General features: G+C 40.5%; 1 protein-coding gene across 2 annotated transcripts; it reads right to left on the bottom strand.

The window, feature by feature from the left end:
• Positions 1 to 292: 292 nt before the first annotated feature.
• LOC132574098 (uncharacterized) lies at positions 293 to 16,951 on the bottom strand. Of its 2 annotated transcripts, XM_060242258.1 has the most exons (11): positions 16,813 to 16,951; positions 10,439 to 10,642; positions 9,841 to 9,993; positions 7,605 to 7,753; positions 7,330 to 7,470; positions 6,628 to 6,776; positions 4,893 to 5,003; positions 3,826 to 3,958; positions 2,500 to 2,606; positions 2,075 to 2,187; positions 293 to 432 (listed from the first exon to the last, which is right to left on the bottom strand). In XM_060242258.1, exons 2-11 carry the CDS (start codon positions 10,601 to 10,603, stop codon positions 421 to 423), a joined length of 1,233 nt encoding a protein of 410 aa, XP_060098241.1. In that variant the 5' UTR covers positions 10,604 to 10,642; positions 16,813 to 16,951; the 3' UTR covers positions 293 to 420. The 2 variants fall into 2 exon arrangements, with proteins under 2 accessions (XP_060098241.1, XP_060098242.1); XM_060242259.1 differs by lacking the exon at positions 16,813 to 16,951 and having other exon boundaries at positions 9,841 to 9,925; positions 10,439 to 10,589.
• Between the last annotated feature and the right edge of the window lie 4,276 nt (positions 16,952 to 21,227).

Below are 21,227 nucleotides of genomic sequence, written 5' to 3'. Positions count from 1 at the left end.
AGGGAAAGAAGAATAATGGGGAACGAGAAAATGAGATGACCCCAAGTACCTGTGAGTCCCCCACTTGTACAGCTCTTGTACTGGGGTAGGTATTTGTGGGTTTCCTGCATTGTGCAGGGGGTTGGACTAGATGACCCTGGAGGTCCTTTCCAACTCTATGATTCTGTGATTCAATGCCAATACCAGAAAAAGTAGTTCCAACTGTCATTTGCTATTCAATAAGTTTAAGGCAATTGCATATTTTTATAAAACGGAGCCTGTCAAATATAACTATTTTAAAGTTTCATAAGAATTGTATTGAAAATGCTCTTTGTATACAAGGTTTACAAAAATTAGGACATTATATGAAGTTGCAGTTTGCTACGACAGATCAACTTCCTTGAATCAAGCCTCTCCAGAAACCACATGGAAGCTTTATGGTCACTTGGTTTTCTGCAAAACAAACACATACCAGAAAATTCCAGCATGATGGCTTTCTGGAACTGAATTACAAAACACAACGCTATCAGTCACTGTAAGAACAAAGTACTATACAGAAGACCAATACATTAATCCAAATGCACATACAAATTGATGCTCTTTCCCTGGTCTCAAGAGTCAGTCCAGGAGCTGAGGTGTGTGTTCATTTCATGCTGTTACCAATAGTACCAATTTGTACTCCTCACCTAGTTGCCGCCACACACGCTTGACACGATCTGAACTATATAAGTTTATCTTGGTCTCATTGGACCACAGGACATGGTTCCAGAAATCCATGTCCTTAGTCTGCTTGTCTACAGCAAACCGTTTGCGGGCTTTCTTGCACATCATCTTTAGAAGAGGCTTCCTTCTGGGACAACAGCCCTGCAAATGGTTCAGATGGTGTCAAGTGTGTGTGGCGGCAACCAGGTGAGGAGTACAAAGACAAGCGTGTCTTGCCTACAGTCAAGCATGGTGGTGGGAATGTCATGGTTTGGGGTTGCATGACTGCTGCCAGCACTGGGTAGCTACAGTTCATTGAGGGAACCATGAATGCTAACATGTTCTGTGACATACTGAAGCAGAGCATGATCCCCTCCCTTCAGAGACTGGGCCTCACGGCAGTATTCCAACATGATAATGACCCCAAACACACCTCCAAAACGACCACTGCCTTGCTAAAGAAGCTGAGGGTAAAGGTGATGGACCGGCCAAGCATGTCTCCAGACCTAAATCCTATTGAGCATCTGTAGGGCATCCTGAAATGGAAAGTGGAGGTGCGCAAGGTCTCTGACATCCACCAGCTACGTGACATCATCATGGAGGAGTGGAAGAGGACTCCAGTGGCAACCTGTGAAGCTCTGGTGAACTTTATGCCCAAGAGGGTTAAAGCAGTGCTGGAAAATAATGGTGGCCGCAGAAAATATTGACGCTTTGGGCCCCATTTGGACATTATCACTTAGGGATGTTCTCACTTTTGTTGCCAGCAGTTTAGACATTAATGGCTGTGTATTGCGTAATTCTGAGGGGACAGCACATTTACACTGTTATACAAGCTGTAAACTCACTACTTTACATTGTAGCCAAGTGTCATTTCTTCAGTGTTGTCACATGAAAAGATATACTTAAATATTTACAAAATGTGAGGGGGTGTACTCACTTTTGTGACATACTGTATTTTCACTATGCATGCACAGGAGCTGAGGCAGAGGGACCCTTACTTTTCAGGGACCCAGGTCAGATTTTTCTAGTTGCTCCACCTCTGGGCTGATAACTTTTAAAAAGAAGTACGGGAGAACTAATAACTGAACACCCATTCTGCTCACCCCTGTTCAGATCCAACTTTTAGCCTAGAGGTGTTTGCAGCTTTATTTCTCTCCTTAGTCCACAGTTCTCCCAACATTTTAGAGTACTTAGATTATTATGAGAACAAGGTATCATTTTACAGTTTTATGGACTGCACTCTTGCTGTTAAATTGTTGATTGGTTACACTGTTATCATTGCTACAAAGAGGCTGTTTTCAATTTCCTCTTAATGAAAATTAAACACAGTAAAAATACCACATTTTAAATTTTTAGCAAAGTAAACAGCCTCAGAAAAGAAGAAAGCAAATACCTTTTTCTTTCTCTTTTTAGTTTGAGAGAGTTTTGTGCAGCTCTTGACAATTTCCCGGAAGGTTACTGATGAAATCTGAGAAGTTATCTTAATTTTCAAATGTGGCATTTCTTCTGCAGGGACCAAAAAAAAAAGCCAGTCCCAATTTTCAGCAGTGGTCTTTGTTATAAAATGCAAAAGTGAAATACAAAGTCTGTAATGGTAAATTTTTTTCCGGGTTAGTTATACATTACTCAGTTTGTATGACAAGGGAGTTGGATATCAATATTATATGTATACAGAGTCATCTCTTAAACTTTTCGTAACTAGACTCTACTTATCATAGGGAATAATATTTGGATATAGAGAAGAGATTCAGAAAGAAAATGTCTGGGTAAAGGAGGGCCTGTGGTATATACAAGTCATATCAACTGGAGATACCCCACCTTTCTTTCGGTCCTTCAGAGCTTCCAGTATCTTGACTGCACATTGTTCTCCTATTGCATTGTCATTGATATCAATTTCAATAAGATGTTCAGAATTCTTGATTAGACTATGATTAAAACAAGCACCTTATCACTGAAAGTTACTGCATGTGAAACATTAATAGAAACCATTTTAATGTACTACATGCAAAAAAATGTTTCCCTTTGTGAACATTCATTACATTTCCAATGTTATCACTGCTTTTAATAAGATAATATTGAAAAGTTATAGGATTATAGTGAAATTTGGCAATGGGAGGGCTTTTTTGGGATCAGATTTGTTTCATTATTGTGAAGCTGTTCTAAACATGCAAAAATTTATTTCTTGTTACATAGAGGAAGCTATAACACTGTCACATACTTTGCCACAGAATCATCACAAATAAATACAAGACTTTGCTAGCATCCTTAGCACTATGTCAAATCACAAATCCACCCAAGAAGTTACATAAGCTCAGGGCTTTTTGTGGGAAAAGCCCAGCAGGAAATCATTTGCATATTAGGCCACACCCTCTGACACCAAGCAGGTCGGAACTGCGTTCCTGCTCAAAAAAAGCCCTGCATAAGCTACAGTATATCCTACTGCTTCTCCTAGCCCTTTCCCATATCCTCAGTGCCATTGCTCCAAGAAATAGGTATCCTTTCCTTCAAGAAAAATCTAAAAAGGTGAACTGTGGGAGGACAATTCCCACGTGACTGGCTGAAAAGATCCTGCACGCACATTTTAAGTTATCCCACTAGTACTAGAGAATACTTTGTTTAAATGGGGAAATACATTTGGTATGGGTTGGTAGATAGATTTTCCTAGTTAACCTGTTCCATCTGCTGCATTTTATGCTCCTAAGCAATACTGTTCTTTCAAAGTTCTGTGGAGTGAGTAGACATTTGTTGGCAGGATATTACTTAAGAGTTGTTTTTTTTAGAGCAGCAGCAGTCTGGACTAGAATCATAGAATCATAGAGTTGAAAAGGACCTCCAGAGTCATCTAGTCCAACCCCCTGCACAATGCAGGAAACCCATAAATACCTATCCCAAATTCACAGGATCTTCATCGCTGTCTGAGACTAATTCTCACTCAGGTTCCTTTAATTCCACAGTCTATAACTTACCACACAGACATTCAGAATATAACTGAATATAACATTCAGTCTATAACTTACCACACAGACATTCCTCCTTAAAAACTGTAACATATTCATCAGGTGGTCTCTTAGGTATAGCAGATTTTCCTAGAGTATTGTATAGTGTCATAAATTTCAGGAGAGAGTTATGCATGTCTTGCCTTACCAACTCAAAATCTCAATGAACTCCATTATGCTTTTTTCTGTGTGATTTAATCTTTTATCGATGGCATTATCGGCTAAATGCAGTTTTGCTAACCACGGGCCAGGATCAGGTTTCTTACTTTTTTTCTTTACTCCTGCAAGCAATGCATATATATATATATACACATATATATGAAATGTTTTTGTCATAATTAAGTCAAGCAGTTTTGACCATCAGTGGTTTGGCAGTCTATTAAGCAGGCACTCTCCTTTGTTAGCTACTTTGGGAAAAGCTAAGTTTTAGTGTTTTGTGAAAGAGACTTGAGTATTGGTAAAATTAAATACCACCCCCCTCCTTGTTCGTATAGTACAAATTCATGTGTCACCCAAACTTTTTGTTCTGTTATGCCAGAACAAGTACAGTACTTGTATGTTTTCCCTTATAGGACAAATAGCAGCTGGGGAAGCAGAAGGAACCATCATGCTGGGAAAATGGCATCCATGCGGAAAGCATTCAGCATCCAGTCCCCACTTCCACTACCGCGGGCCTGACAAATATCTCACTCCCTGTGTCTCTCTTAAGTTTGAACAATTGTGAGAGCGCCTTATCACAAGTCTCCCATGTCAACTATTGATCTCTTGATCAATCTGATATGGACTGGAATCATGCCAAGGAGAGAAGTTTTAAACTTTCACCCCAGTTCTGTTATTTGGAAGGCTGTATGTTTTCCCCAGCAGGCCACATGACATACCTAGGAAATTTTTATTTGTATGCATGTGTATGCATACACAATGCTGTACAAAGAGAATAAACCCAACTACAAAATAAAACAGCAATCAAATATCAACACTGACTGCCAGAAAAATTCCATCAACTTAGGCTATAAAAGCCCTCCTAAAATAACAGGCTGTCCTGAAGGCAGCCTTATAGCCTGTCCTGAAGGCAGGCAGATGTCCATCCTGATGTCTTCTGAAAGAAGCTGATACGAATTGTACCCTCCTGATAGTTTGTAAAGTGCTCCCATTTTCTCTCAGCCATGCATGTTTGCCATGCCTTTCAATTTGCCTTGCTGGATAAATGAACTGTACCTTTTCTTTTCTTTTTCTTCCCAGTGCTTTCCAATGTGGTAGCCATGTCTGTTTTAGAAACAACATTCAGACTGACAGCTTCTGAATGGATATGTGCATCTTTGTTTGCTACTGAAAATGAAACTCAGTATATTAATCAGCAAATTATTGTACACTTGTTGAATTAAATGTCTGAACATCTGCCAGTTTAAAATATTTTGCAAGCAGGTGTTGTTTACATCCATGCTGTTTCAATTTCTTCTCTGCATACTTCAAAAACACCCTGTTGCACATTCTGGCTGGGTTTTTAATGCTGGGTTTTAATTTTTATTACAACCCCTTGAGAGACATCATAATTTTTTCCTAAATAAATAAAATGTCCCGCCTTACTCCCGAATGGGGACTCCAGTATGGCTTACACCATTCTCCTTTCCTCCCAGACAGGACTCTTCTCCACCTCCACCTCCCCCTTCACAATTCTTTATTATAATGGACAGCTAGAAGTAGAAGAGCCTCAAGGGATGCTTTCAGTGGGAGAAAAAGGAATATTGATAATAAAGGACATTGAAGAGAAGAGAATGTGTTTCACTATAAGGAAGTAATTTTAAAAGTAGAAATAAAATTGCTTTTGATGACAGTTGATTAAAAGAATTTTGTCCAGTTTTCCCCCTGTAAAGTATCACTTTATGTTCTTATTTCCTCTTCTTTATTACTTTTATTGATAAAAAGGTAAAAGGTAGTCTGTTGTGCAAGCACTGAGTCATTATTGACCCATGAGGTGACATCACATCATGACATTTTCTTGGCAGATTTTTTTTTTTAATGGGGTGGTTTGCCATTGCTTTCCCCAGTCATCTACACTTTACCCCCAGCAAGCTGGGTACTCATTTTACTGATCTCAGAAGGATGAAAGCCTGATTCAACCTTGAGCCGGCTACCTGAACTCAGCTTCTGCTGGGATTGAACTCAGCTTGTGAACAGAGCTTGGACTGCAGTACTGCAGCTTACCACTCTGAGCCAAGGGGTTCCTACTTTTACTGATAGTACTTTTATTGATAGTGCTGTTTAAATGACAGCTAGCCAAAATACGTGGACAGAGTAGATCCATATGCTATAAATACTGGTGTTGGAGAAGATTAGCTAAGAGTTCAGATATGTAAAAACTGCTGTTTTTCCCTTTAAAACCCAGCTTACAATAAAACCCTATGCAGAGTTATTTCAGCCTAAGACCATGAATTTTAATCATCCGCTTAGGATCACGCAGTAAGTTTCCTGTAAAGACTAAATGCATTTAATTGTTTCAACTGCATGTTATTTATTTATGTGTCAATAAGTGTTGCAGTTGGTCAGTAGAGATATGAACTGAATCATACAGAGAACCATTTTTCAGATTATGCACTGATTCTTGAGGGGTGAGAATCACATATTTCAATTTTGCATTTTTGTGGGAATTATCTGATCTACAGGAAGAATCTTCCAACTATATAACAAACTGCATCAGGAGCATCCCTCACCAATTCTTTAATGGGACAACACTTTGTGTACTGTCTTGTCTGTTTCTCATCAGGGTAAAACAAAAATTTCCAAGTTATCTGTAATCATGGGGCTGTGATAAAAGTTCCATCTACTGACAGTGTTATATGAATACAAGACAGTTTGTTCATCCCCCTACCCCCCAAAAGTTTAGCTAACAGAAAATCTCATCTACAACAAATGCTTGTACAAATATCAGTTTATAATCCAATATAAATCTGACCTGCAGCGATTTGGTTAGCAGAATTATTGCTGCACAGCATGGTATTTGCTCTCCTTTCTTGTCCATGTCTCTCTGCATAGTCTGTTATGGGTTTGAGGAGTTTTGTGGCACCCACACATTGCAGGTTGTTACCATTAATATACAGGTTGCTGTGATATACAATTTTAAAATTATTTATGTATGTTGATTCCAGGACCGAATCTACATGTTTTTTGAGGGGGGGCAAAATCAAAACATGACGCCCCCTTATGAGCCATTCTGTGTTTTGGTCCCATAGAATACAATGGGCTCCATACCCAATTTGGAGCCCCCCCCATCAGCGCCCGGGGCAGGTGCCCCCCTCTGCTCCTCCCCCCCCCCCCAGATCCAGCCCTGGTTGATTCATCTGACTGGCATTGCAAACTGTTTTTCAGTATTTTAAATATAGAAACAACTTTGCATCAGTAACACTGGTAAGATTTTTTAAACTTCCTGATTATCACATCTTTAATGGATTCCAAGTGGCCTGATGTATGCATTCAATTAATTTAATTACAACTGACTGGATAACTATAGCTTTGGATTTTAAATAGCTGATTACATGGTATATGAAAAACCAATAGAGACATGAGCTTTTAAAAATGACACAATTGGTTTAGAAATCAAAATTCATTTAAAGTTTTTAATGTTCCCATTCCCAAAATTCCTACTACCAAAACTTACCAAATGGCAGTTTGAACTACAATCATTCCCAGTGGAGAGCCACTTTCTGGTCCTAAATCACAGTAACAAAGACTCAAATCTAAAAGCTTTGTGTTTCCTTCCAGTCCAGAAATAAGTTTTTGGACACCATTATCTCCACATCTGTGAAGAAGAAAATACAAGGTTATCTTTTACAATAATATTTGATTATAATATTCACAAAATGTCTTTTATCCCTGTTCTGCTTTTCTTTAGATTGCAAAATGAAGGAGCATACTGTATATATTTCTGCCCACCTGGAATAATCCAAAACAAGGGAACTCAGGTTGCTGTAAGGTAAAGCCACTCCAAGTCTTTCCATGGACCAGAGATCTAGCTCAGTGTGAATTATTTCTAATTTAGAAAATGGATAGGTGGTACGTCCATCCAGCTCTAGTAAAATTGCCTAAACTCCCGAACAAATAAATGAAAGAAATCAAGATTTTATCAAACAGCTTAATTTTTAAAAATTGGACTTGTACTTATCAAAGATTTCCGGTTTTCACGGCTGGTTAACATCATTAGGGTTTGTAGAATCTTTCGGGCTCAAGTGCCGAGTTCTACTGGAGAAAGTTTTCCTTCCAGACGTTTTGTTCTCAGCTGCGGAGAACATCCTCAGTGGCGTTGCAGCCGGAGCAGGCGCTCTGACCTTCTTGGCTGCTGTGCATTGAGTCTTGCTCCGGCTGCAACGCCACTGAGGATGTTCTCCGCAGCTGAGAATGAAACGTCTGGAAGGAAAACTTTCTCCAGTAGAACACGGCACTTGAGCCCGAAAGATTCTACAAACCCTAAGGACTTGTACTTGCTTGCTTTATTTTTTACTTAGCTTAACTTACTTAGCTTAAGCATTGAATTCAGTTTGACAGACCCAACTCCCATGTATAACCGCTTAGCATGGATAATATTCCTTGTCCTTAAAGCAGAAATGAACTCATTCTGCCATTCTTAAAATGTCATTGCACAGTATGCACTATGAAACAGCTATTGTAGAAAGATATTTATGCTCTTGGTGGGGTTGCTTTGGGCTGCTATAACTGCGACACAGCATCACATCTCTCTCTGAATTAGTAGAAGGCAGTCATGTGCTGGCAAATTGGATGATGGGCCCAAGCTTTATAAAGGGATGGAAGGGTTGGGTTTACCTTTCATATACCTGTAATACATTTGTCCTTTTGCTTGGTGGCAAGTAAACATGCATGTGTATATCTCTTCACATGCAAGGACCCCTATATTATACTGCATGCATACAGATAAACTTCCCACTCCAGTCTTCCCACACTTGTTGACTTGAGCAGTGCTCTTGGTTTTCTCTAAAATCCGAACAATGGTTTATGTAGTTTTATTTCTATTTCTTTCTAGTTTTCTTTGCCAGCTACTGCATTCAGAAATAGTGATGGGTAAAAACGAAGTATTTTTTTAAAGGAGTAATTGTTTGGTTTTATTAGATTAATTCCAAAATTCAGATTCCATTGTTTCTAATGGCATAGGGACATTACCTCTGGTCTTAGCACACATTACTGCCAAGCTTTTTTCACTCTGTCCTCATCTACAGTTAATTCAAATTAGGCAACAGTGCAAATATATTCACAGAGAGCAGTACTTCTTCAGCTTCTACCCACTAACAGCTTTCCTGTACTGGTAGGAGCCTTCCGGGGGCCTGATCCAGCCTGTGGGCGCATGTTTGACACCCATGTGACTCTCAGGCAATACTATTACAGAAATTTATAACATGAGAAATAGCATCTTGAGCTTATCCACTCACTCATCCTTCAATGCCTTCCAGCTGTCTATGCTGAACAAACAGTTCAGTTCCCTGACAAAAGAATAAATGGACACAAATGTGACATTAATACAGGGAGAACATTTTAGTTTTCAGACATTCCAGAAATACTAAAACAGCATCATCCAAAGTGCCCTAGAAAATTAAGTGCACCCATATCCTTATAAATGGATGTCAAGGGGGGGTGGGCTGGAAAACTACGTGTCTCAGTTCTTTTAACTTGGAAAACTCCTGTTTTAGTAATCAAGTCATTGGGGGTTGCCATAGTCACATATATTTTGGGGGAAGGTAACACACATACTCAAAATCCAATTTCTCATCTCCATGTAGATTTCTGTACAATTTAAGTGACACTAGTTAACTCATTTCAAGTCAGCACAAACTTTGCTGGAGTTTGGGAGCAGCTTGTAATGAGTTGGGGACTGGGAGCTGAACTCTTAAAGTTTACAAATACAAGCTCCCTTCCATTCCAAACTTGGCTGTCATTACTACTCATAACAACTGAAAAGTATTGCTCAAATTACCTTCTTGAAAAACACCTTATTGTTTTTGTGTTGCATGGCTACTAGATGAAATATACTTCTGATCTAGTGCCAGTATGCAGCTGCCTTATGATAACACCTCTCATGTTTACAATGCCGTATGAGGCTATTACATTGGCAGTGTTTCTAAAAAATCTCCAGTTCTTTCAAAATTGATTTACTTTAACTTACAAGGTTTGCAACATCTTGAGGGCTTAACTGAATTCCCCAGATACAGAGCTCCTTTCCCAACCGATAACGTTCATCTCGAATAGTCCTTAGCAAAGGAGTAAGGGAAACTGGCTTCAGATTTCTCAGTGAAGTCTCAACATTGACAAGCACAAACTATGGAAGAAGAAAAAAGCCCTAGTAACAAAAGTACTTAAAAAAAACTTTAATTAGCATGGGCTATAGCAAAAAAATGTGCCCAGTAATAGTGGGAAGATACTTATGTTAGAGAAACTAATGAAATACTTGCATATGAGAGATACAAAGACTAACCTGACATTCAAATTATGTTTCCCCATAGGAGTAGTTGTATTAGTTGTTTTAGTGTTTTTCAGCAAAAAAAACCCAGAAGTTTTGTGGCACCTTAACTGCAATGTTTTATTCCAGCATAAGCTTTCATGAACTATAGCTCACTTCTGAGATAAAAAGCAAAGGTAAAGCCATCTAAACAGTTGTTGCTTGCTAAATGAAGAACCTTAGAAACTTTTTTAAAAAACAGAGTTAGGGTGCACCTTACAATTTCCAATAGGATTGTCAACTATTGTTCATAATCTGAAGTTACCTTAGTAATAAGTGTTTCATTTGCAATGCATTTCTTTAAGCCCTGTTTGATAGTTGTACTGATACAACTTTGGGATCCTGTGCAATGCTTTTCATAAGTTTGTAGAAACTTCTCAAGAATATGGATATCTGAAGTGGCTTTTAATTTCCCTTTTAGCTTTGGCATTTCTTATCTAGAGATTTTAGCTTCTGTGGAATGCTGAATCTGCAAACCATAACAAAACCAAGCCCTGTTTTAGTAGATGTATTACTGAAATAATCTTCTTCAAAGTTCAGTATTCAATAACAGTAAATGATGGCTGTTTGGGATGATCATCTCAAAACTTTACAGATCTTCATGAAATATCTGTTTTGACCTTGACATGGATGAAATTTCTACTCTGGTATGAGGAAGATGGTATGGATTCAAGGAAAACAAAGATCCCAGGTTTGTGGCAAGGATTTAAATTCCGGCTTTGGATGGTGGAATTATTTTGCCTGGGATTTACATCTTTATCTGCATATGAGCAATGGCACTATTTTAACAGAACTTCTAGTCTTGTATCTCACTCCAATCATTTACTGCTTTCATACTCAGCTGTTGAATGGAAGTATGCTTCCTCCTCTAGTCAGATTTGTGCCATCTCCACTCTATTTTACATTTCCTTTTAGAGAATATTCAAAAAGCTTCTGTCTCATTTCGAAGGGTGCTGAGAATGAACCATTTTCCAAACATTAGCTCCCTTATTCTAGTCATGCTCTTTGTATCAAAATCTAAATGTTATATCACAGAATGTTTCCCATTCCTTTTGCCCTTAGTATGAATGTTTGATAATACCTGGGGATATATAAACATATCCGGAGTTCAGAAAATAAAAACTGTTATATCCCAAAAGAGAGGATGGTCCTTTGTAAAAAGGTTCCTTGGATCCTTATACCTTGTCAAGATCTGATGCAGATTAAAGTAGACATAAGAACAGAAACATCACAAGAATGGGTAGAGACACGCACAGTTAATTGATCGATATTATTAAAATTCCTTTAATTGGGTGATTGTTATTAAAGCAAATGCATATCCAGACAACCATGTGTACTGAGAATAGAGATGCAATGGTGGGGGAACTTACAGGAACCAATAGGCAAGGCAGCAAAGAGTCACCATGGGCCCCCAGACACAAAAAAAAATTCCTCTGGGTTACCCTCACACTCATAATATGAAAGCAAGCCACATGAGATTCCCAGCACAATGAGCCTCTAAGACGGGTGAGGCCCCTGAAATGTTAACCATTTAGTCTCAACTCTTAGCTTCCCCAAGAATAGGTGAATGGGGCTGATCTTAATCTCCCCTAATAATTTTCCTCAGATAATGCCTGCATCATCCCCTCCAGGTCAGACACATACACGGTTTCAGTCTGAGAATGCATTTGCAGGAAAAAAAATCATACAAAACTGCATCTTTCCTTCACAAATGTTCCAATTCTCCCCTGACCCAAATTAGTACTATGAGATAAATGCAGTGTTCTTTCATAAACTGCATCTAACTTCCAGTTGTGGCATATTTATTGCCTACTCACCTACAGCAAGCTTACTTCCCCTGCATCTGAACTGCCAGGGGCATACTTTCTACAGTTTCCTCTAAAAGAGACAGTTCAGGAAACATAGCCCACTACCTTGTTACCTGACAATTAAAAGAGTACTGCTACATCTCTCTCTCTCTCTCACACACACACACACAAAGAAGCAGCAGAAAAACAAGAGCTTAACTTGAAAATGGCTATAGTGCTTCAAGTGGCTGCTGAATTCACATTGCCATCATGAATATTGCCATTCCCTGGACTTTCCAAACTAAATGTTCAAAGCATGGTGACAGAGCCAACCTAAACATCTCAGGGTATTAGCCCCCTCCAACTGGTGCCTTGAACTGATAAATTTAACCACAGCTGATTAATTCCATACCAGCACACTGGTTGTCATGGCAACACTGGTCCTTGCCCTAAACAGACTAAGGAAGACCGCTAACGGTTTCTGACAACAGTTTATCATTCTTCTACATGGAACGTTGCTTCTTACCCAATCACTCTTTATAAATAAAGCACCAAACACTAGAGGTACAGTCCTGTAAATAGTTAAACATTCTTAAACCCTTTGAAATCAATAGGCTTGATTATGATTGCCAAGTATTAAGTTACCCGATTGAGAGGAGACACAAATCACCTGTAAGAACTGCCTATCTTTATTTGTTTATACATTTTCCTTTGTGCTTCCTATAGGGACTGCAGGCCAGCATTCATTGGTCTCCCCTCCATTTTATCCGCAATAACTGAGGAAGGTTAAGCTGAGAACATAAGAAGAGCCCTGCTGGGTCAGACCAGTAGTCCATCTAGTTCAGCATCCCGTCTTGTACAGTGGCCAACCATTTCCTCTGGATGGCCAAAAAGGGCATAGAGGCCAAAGCCATCCCTGATGTTGCTTCCTGGCTCTGAGATTCAGAGGCTTAGTGCCTCTGAATGTGGAGATTCCTCTCAGTCTCCATGGCTAGTAGTCATTGACATACTTACCCTCCATGAATCTATCTAATCCCCTTTAAAGCTGTGTATTCCTGTTACCATTACTACATCCTCTGGTAGTGAATCCCACATTTTAATCACTCTCTGTATAAAGCAGTATTTCTTTTTGTCCGTCCTGAACTTACTGCCTATTAGTTGAATTGGATGCCCTCTAGTATTCTGGGAGAGGGAGAAAAATTTCTTTGTCAACTCTCTCCATCCCATGCATAATTTTATAAATTTCTATAATGTCCCTCCTTAGTCATCTCTTCTCTAAGTTGAAAAGTCCCAGACTCTTCAGCCTTTCCTCATAGGAAAAGGGAAGGTGCTTCAACGGCGATTTTATTCCCAATCCCTTTCCTAATAATCTATAACAGAGTTTACCTTTTTCACTGCAGCAGTGCACTGGATTGACACTTTCATTGAGTTATCCACTGTGACCCAAGATTGTTTCCCCTCTCAGTCTCAACAAGTTTAGACCCCATTAGCCTATACTTAAAGTTGGGTTTTTTTGTCCCAGTGTGGATCACTTTATACTTACTAACATTAAACTTCACTTGCCACATTGTCACCCACTCACCCAGTTTGTGGAGGTCTTCTTGGAGCTCTTTACTTACAGTCAGCCTTGGTTTTCACCATCCTGAATAATTTGGTGTCATCTGCAAATTTGGCCACTAAATTACTCACCCCTAATTCCAGATAATTGATGAGTAAATTAAACCCAATACTGATCCTTGGGGGATCCTATTTCTTACTTCTCTCTGTTGGGAGAATTGTGCATTGATTTAACCAGTTTTTAATCCATAAAAGATCCTGTTTTCTTATCCCATGACTGCTCATTTTACTCAGGAGTCTTTGGTGAAGTACCTTGTCAAAGGCCGTTCAAAGGTCCAACTATAATGCCTACCTAGGCACTGTTATCTATATGCTTGTTCACTTTCTCAAAGAATTCCAAAAAATCGGTGAGGCAGGACTTCACTTTGCAGAAGACATGCAGATTTTCCCTCAGCAAGGTTTGTGCCCCCATGTGCCTAACATTTTTGTACTTGATTAGTTTCTACTAATTTGCCTGGGATAGACATTAGACCTGTAATTTCCTGGTTCCCCTCTGGGCTCAATGTCACATTTGCTACTCTCCAATCCTCTGGAACAGCAGCTGAATTTTGTGATAGGTTACATATACAGGTTAGTAAATCAATGATCTCACGTCTGAGTTCCTTAAGAACTCTTAAGGTGTATGCCATCAGGACCTGGAGACTTATAGATTTATAATTTTCCCAGTAGTCTAGAGTCAAACATACAGCCCACCCAGGGCTTTAATCTGGCCTGCCAGCTACCTCCCTTATGTGCTGTGTTAATAATCAGTAAAAAAACAATTAAAATCAAATGTGACCTTGTTGTTAGAAGCAAGCAGGCAATATAAAAACCAGCTACTCCAGTCAGTGCAGGACGATGTAAAATGCTGGGGGGGGGGGGGGGGCGAGCTATCGTGTGTGCGCGTGTGTGTGAGAGAGAAGTGGCAGTCCCACCCAGCCAGGCATGTGCCTTTCAATTGCTGCCTCCCTTGTGTGTTTTATTATTAACCAGCTTCATGGAAGCCTTTTCAAATGGAGACTCAAGTGCCTCCCCTCCCCTTCTCTTTCGGCATAGTCAAAGGCTGCCTGCCCACCTAGTGACCCCTCTTCTGAGTGCTCTCGGAAGTTCCTCTTTTTGCCCCATGTTGCTAACTGCATGTGGCTTATGGTGCTGAGCATGCTGCTGGGCTGTGCTTTCCAGCTAATTCCAAACACTCAACCTCTTTGGGTCTTTGTCAGTGTACTGGCTGCCAGAGTCTTGCCAGGAAGGGAAAGCAGATATTTGTTTCAGAGAGGTTGTGCCCAGCCATTTCATTGAGTAATTTAGTGGCCAAATATACTCCACCCGCCCCTGAATCAGCGTGCCTGCCACCTAATTGCGAGTAGGGGCGGTGCTACTCATGAGTATGCATCAGGCGCTACTAGCGAGTAGCACCTTGCCTACTGGCCCAAAGGGCAGCGGCAGGGCTGAGCTTTGGGGGGGGGAGGGGGGTGGAAGCTAGCAGTGGCAGCGCAGGGCAAACTTCAGGGGCGGGCGGCAGCAGAGTGAACATCAGGGGGATGGGAGGGAGGGAGCTGACTGTGGCGGTGGCAAGGTAAGCTTTGGGGGTGGGGCTGATGAGAGCAGGGTGGGCTTCAGCCGATAGGCGGGAGCTGGCGGTGGCAGTGGCAAGGCAGGACGAGCTTCAGGGCTGAGTGGGGTGGTGGGAGCTGGCAGCAGCAGAGCAGGGCTAGCTCCAGGGGTGAGCGGGCGGGAGCTGGCAGCGGCAGGGCGAGCTTTGTAGTGAGCGGGCGAGCAGGAGCTGGCGGCAGCAGTGGCAGGTTGAGCTTCAGGGGCAGGAGGGAGCTGGCGGCAGTGGGGAGGGACGCACGGGGGGGGGGGCAATTCAGCCTAGTTTGCCTGTGGGCGAGCCGGCCTTGTCTCCGCAGCAGAAGAAAAGCTGCCAGCCCAGGAGCAGAACTGCTCTGGTAAATCCATTAGGTCTCTTTCTCCTCAGCTTCTCCAGGTCAGCAATCCTAGCTTTAAAGGAACAAACCTGCTTCCTGAGAGCCACAAGCTCCATGCAGTGAGCACATACCCACAATTTCCATCTAGTGGGTAGATAATTGTATATGTGGCGCTCTCTGCAAAATGCTGGATAGCCCCTGCTGGCTTTCTACCTTCATAACTGGTTAGTGGTTTAAAGGTGTTTAGGGTGATGCAAGGTCCCCAGGCTAAGAGCCATGGGCAAAGAGCTCTTTGCTCTTTGACTTGAGCCTCTGCCTAGGAGGTGCCTTACAGTTCAGAGGTCCATAGCCCCTGCCTCCCAGCAACAACAGCAGAGGGTGCGGTTCTCAGTCAGCCAGAGGCAAACAGACCTTGCTCAATGAGCAACAAACCCAGGCAAGAAGTATCACTGGTTTAAGGTCACACAGCAAGCTCTAAGCAGAGTGGAGATTTCAACCTGAGTTTCTCAAACCCTAGTTCAATAGTTTACATGCTACACAAAGCTGGTTGTCATGTTAATATGGTCAGTAGTTACTTTCTCCTTAGAGCTCCTAGCATAATTACATATAATGTGCGTTCAAGCAGAAAGCTGGTACAATTGTTGTTCTCAGGATTATAGTCAAAGGTCCTCAAAAGTATTTAAAATGAAGTTCCTTATAAAGCATCTATCTTCACTCCTCTCCGAAAAGTTCACTAACTAATTCAAGTGACCATGACTGCAGCAGTGTAAAAACACCCTAAGAGTGGTTATAAACTGTTCCAAATGCAACTGTTAGGATCAATTGCACAGGGCTCCATTGTAGGCAGGCCCATAGGGATTAACTTGACACCCCCCCCCCCCACAAAATGGGACCAAACCCTTAGTTCCCAACAGCTGTGATCCACATAATTGCTGCACAAAAGGCCATACAGCAAAGGAACCACAAGTCTGTATGCAGTGGCAGCAGAGAGGCCTCTTCTCTCTGGTACAAGCTGCCATGCCTGTGGAAGCAGCAGCCACCCTTTCAGCTCTTTAGATCCAGAAGTTCATTTTATTTATATTTTATTGTGTTTTAAGTTGCCACAAACTGCTTTAAGAGCCAATTTCTGACCAAACAGGTAACAATTAGAACAAAAGAAATTGCTCTGCAAGGAATGGGGTGCAGCATCTTCCCTTACCCATTGAAAGGTAGTTCATATGGTCTGTTGGAGTTCTGCAAGCCAAAGCAGCTAAGTATATGAATCTGTCTGTAGGTAGGTAAGTAGGTAGCTGGCCCTAATGTGGTAGCTAGAAAAAAACAGTACTCACCCGTTTTGGAAAAGCAGTTCAGCATGATCAAGTATGACAACTGTAGGCTTTGGCAGTTCCAACATATATATACACGCACAAATGCTCCTGCAACATTTCAAGCTGAACTTCTGTCCTTCAAAGAATTGCAGTGTTTTCAGATCACCTAGCAACCATGTAACAGAACCAAGAAAGAGAATACTGAGCTTTTGTTTTGCTTTTTAAATAGCCAGAATTCACATCCTGAATTTCAGTACATCATAGTGGCTGGTAGTTTACTGAACCCAGGATGTCAGGCAAGGAAAATGATGGATTTGCATGGTCACATTCGGAAATGGTTCTCTTCATGCTAGCAAGGTCATGAATAGTCAAGGTCAGTTTAAAGAGAGCTTTTACTTCTGGCAACTGCATCGCCTTGGAAGTGAGATGTGAAACCAGGTGTGCAGATAAACAGGGGCCTGGACTAAACATGGGTCCCGTTTTTGACACTATGGGAGGGGGAGGGCACTGAAGGCAGCCACAGCGGCTCTTGCTGGGATGGAGTGGGGGCATGGGCAGTTTCAGGTGGGAAGCTGGGCCTATCAGAGAACCTGCGGAGGGGCAGGTTGGGGCATCCCGGCTACTATTTAGGGCACCACGCTGCCCTGGCTCAACCTGTCTTTGGCACTGTCATCACACTCAATTCTAAATAAAGCTAGGTTAACAGAAAAAAATGGACAGAGGTGTTTCTTGAAAGAAAATCTCAGTGGTGCAAGTAAAAATTTTATTAGGAAACTGTAGGTCTTTTTTATTTTTATTTGTATTTCTAAATGTTAACATTTTACAGAAAAATTATCATACAAATTTATATAATCAACATGCAGAAGACAGTTTACCTGATAATGAACAACTGATGACCAAACATCAGTTACAGATACAGTATTATTTCTGATAGGCTGTCAGCTTACAGTAAACATTTCCCTGACTTTTTCTAAATGAATCTTTAATTTCTGTTATTCTCCCCCTCCCCAATTTTTAGCCAATGTCAACCTGAGTTCCCAAATAGTTGATGACACTACAGTCACATAATATACACCCAGATATGGTTTGGATCCAGCACAGAATTTTCTGTTTTGATAAAATTCTTGCACAAGCAAAAATGTAAGAAAAATACAGCAGATGCTGCACTAAATTGGTCTTATTGTATCCTCAACTGGATTTCTGCTTGCAGTTTCTTGTACAATCAATTTCTGAACATATAAATATATAAACGGGGGAAGCACTAGGGTGTTGCACAAGATCTTGCATAAGCAGATGTGTACTAGGGCTCTTCATTGCTTGGGCTTGCACATCATTGGATCCAAGCTATTAATTGTACTAGCTATAACTATTTCCATGTTTTTTTTTTTAAAAATCACCATTATCTCCTGGACAATATCAGTATCAACTGTTGCCAACTGTATAGATTTTAAAAGCTTCCATACCAATTGCCTTATCTTTTGATATTAAAAACATTTTGAAAACTCCTAATCTCAGATTTCATCCTCAATGTGTCTTGTCCTACTGTTTATAGGTCTATTCCATTCCTTTGGCAAAATATATTAGTCCCCCCCTGCAAACCCTACATTGTACTTGATATCTCACTTCTAACTCTAATCCAAAAACTATGTGTAATTTCATATTTAATTAAAAAAAACAATTGGAGATTAGCCCTTGAGTTGCGTCCTTCTTGTAGCCCTTTCTCTGGCTGATTTGGAAGGGTCATTTTGAAACAAAAGTTTAGTTTGGGAAGGATAAGCAATCGTGACTGTTTTTATTTTTCTAAGTAAAGTCTACCTTAGGTAGTACTTGCATTACTTTCTTTTAATACAGGAACATATATTTTCAACAGATTCTGATTATTTTTACTGATATGTCCCAAGCTACCTGCTATGATGTTTGGTCCATTTTAACAGCCATATAAAATTATTCAAAGTCAATTTTAAGGGTTTATTGCCCTTATTACAGTTTCCCCTTTACTTTTATTATTAGAAACCTTTCCATATAAGTCTAAATTATGAAATTTTTGCTGAATTTGTTGATTATTGCTGTTCATTTTACCAACAACAACTTAATAAGGGGAAGATATTAAACATTATGTTCAACCCAGGCTATCATGGGTGGAGACTATGGAAGGGATCTTTAACACATTTTCTTCCATTCTGCACCACCAGGAAGTTAAGAGACCACAAAACCCTTGGAAATGGTGCAGGATGCAACATGGGATGGCTGCAGTGGCTAGCCCATTCCATTTGCTGCCTATTTGATAAGACGGGACATCAATTCATTAGCCATTTAACAATGACTGAATTCTTATCTACATTATGTAAGTATTTAAAATTAATAACCATCATTAACACATCAATTTTTCTAAAATATTCAAGTTTCAAACAAGTTTACTAAATTTTAATACTTTAGAAAAACTTCTAAAAATACACTCATCCTAACAAATTGAATTCAAATTTTAAAAAGTACCACAGCTAAGTTACTGAGCAGTCTTTTCTTCTGAAAGGAGGAGATTTGGATTTATAGCGTCCTTCACTTGGGAGTCTCAGAGCGACTTACAATCTCCTTCCCTTCCTCGCCCCACAACACATACCATTAGGCAGGTGTGGTTGAGGGAGCTCTCAGATAACTGCTCTTGACATGACAACTCTGAGAGGACTATGACTGACCCAAGGTCACTCAGCTGGCTGCATGTGAGAGTGGGGAATTAAGCCTGGTTCTTCAGATTAGAGTCCGCTGCTCTTAACCACTACACCAAACTGGCTCTGGAAGTAGAAACTCCATTCAGAGGAAGTGAAAACTCCTCTCAAAATCTGTACCAAATTCTAAGCTGTAATGCAGGGTGGCCAACAGTAGCTCTCCAGATGTTTTTTGCCTACAACTTCCATCAGCCCCAGCCAGCATGGCCAATGGCTGAGGCTGATGGGAGCTGTAGGCCAGAAACATCTGGAGAGCTACCGTTGGCCACCCCTGCATGCATTTGAAAAATATTACCACCATCAAGAGCTGCCTAAGCAGGGCTAGAAAAGTCTCTGGTACCTGGTCACATGAGAATAGGAATTTCTACCTGCTCACGTGGGAATAGGAAATCATTTTTCAGCTCACTGCCCTGAAATTTTTATTTGTAACTACCTCTCTTGCACTTAAGCTACACAATGTTGTTCCTTTTAAAACATTTATTTCCCAAAATAACAACAAATTGCTTGAATTAAACTTGGCATACATTTAATTTGGCTGATACATTATAAAAGAGTTTAAACAGAAAAAACAATTAGCTAATGTTTTGAAAACTTGTTTCAGTATTAAAAAGGCCCATTTAATATTTGGAGAAGACTGACAAGTGATTTTGTATTAGAAACCAGGTAAAGATTTGTAGGTAACTGATTCCCTTTGTTGATATTTCTATGTCCATAGGAGGTGGAAAGCCTACTCCCCTACAGTCTTCAGACTTGTGAGGACTGGGGATAGGTACCGACCAAAAAAACTGAGGTTTGTGGATATCTGTAAATTTCATGCACCACAAACTTCCATGGACTGCCCCAGTTTACAAACCAGTTCATGAGGTCCATGAGGACCCAGAAATGGGCAATGTCAGTGTGCTCAGGTGGCAGTGCTGCTCTGGAAGTGGGCTCATTCAAATGCCTCCTGAACTCACCCCCATGAACCACAACAAGCCAGACTGACTAAAAAAAGTGGTCCATGGATGGTCTGTCAGAACAGCAAATGGACCGCAAACTGGTCCCCAGTCCATGATGAAATTTGGAACGTGGACCGGTTTGTGTCCATCCTTAGTGGGGTCTGCAATATGCCTATCATTTACTTCAGGAAACTAGTGCAATCTTCCAGTTTCTCTCTCCTGTATAATGATCCAGCACAGTGATAATTTGCAATAATTACCACAGTAATAATTTGGGTTTTAGGGAGGATGAAAAGGTAAATCAGAACCAGATTAAGACATGCTGAGGACTGTGTTAAGTTTCAGAGGCTCCATGGCATTACTTAAAATGGTAATTTTACATAAATATGTAAATTTGTATTTAGAGGTCTCAGATAACCTGAATTCCTATGGTGTAGTTTACTTAGCTTGCACATGAAATCCAGCTCTGAAATAGATTATTCAGGAGATGTACACTCGCTGGCATGTTGCAGCTCAAACATCCATGGAAATGAAGAGGCAAATGTAAGAGGTTGATCACAGATGAGGTCAGTTTCCTCAATGTTAACTACTCTAACAGAGAAGTTTACATGCCTTAACATTGTTTTTGGACTGGTGTACTTTCTTGTAGCAGCAGACCTATGAGCCTAACTTCATGTCACTCACTATGATGTACTAATGGCATGCTCTGTTCATACAAGGAAATTCCTCTCAAAATGGGAACCAGAAGAGATAGTAGAATGAATACAACAAAAGA

This window comes from Heteronotia binoei, chromosome 6 (genome assembly GCF_032191835.1).
Source record: "Heteronotia binoei isolate CCM8104 ecotype False Entrance Well chromosome 6, APGP_CSIRO_Hbin_v1, whole genome shotgun sequence".
In the NCBI taxonomy this organism is placed as follows: Eukaryota; Metazoa; Chordata; class Lepidosauria; order Squamata; family Gekkonidae; genus Heteronotia; species Heteronotia binoei.
The sequence above is the reverse complement of the archived record's forward strand: the minus strand, read 5'-3'. Positions and strand labels throughout refer to the sequence as shown.

Coding starts and splice junctions, on each gene's coding strand:
- LOC132574098 (XM_060242258.1), bottom strand. CDS start 10,603: ATGCCAAAGCTAAAAGGGAAATTAAAAGCCACTTCAGATATCCATATT. Junction 7,754..9,840: donor CTCAAGATGTTGCAAACCTT/GTAAGTTAAAGT, acceptor TCGGGAGTTTAG/GCAATTTTACTAGAGCTGGA. Junction 7,471..7,604: donor CTTGTTTTGGATTATTCCAG/GTGGGCAGAAAT, acceptor TCTTCTTCACAG/ATGTGGAGATAATGGTGTCC.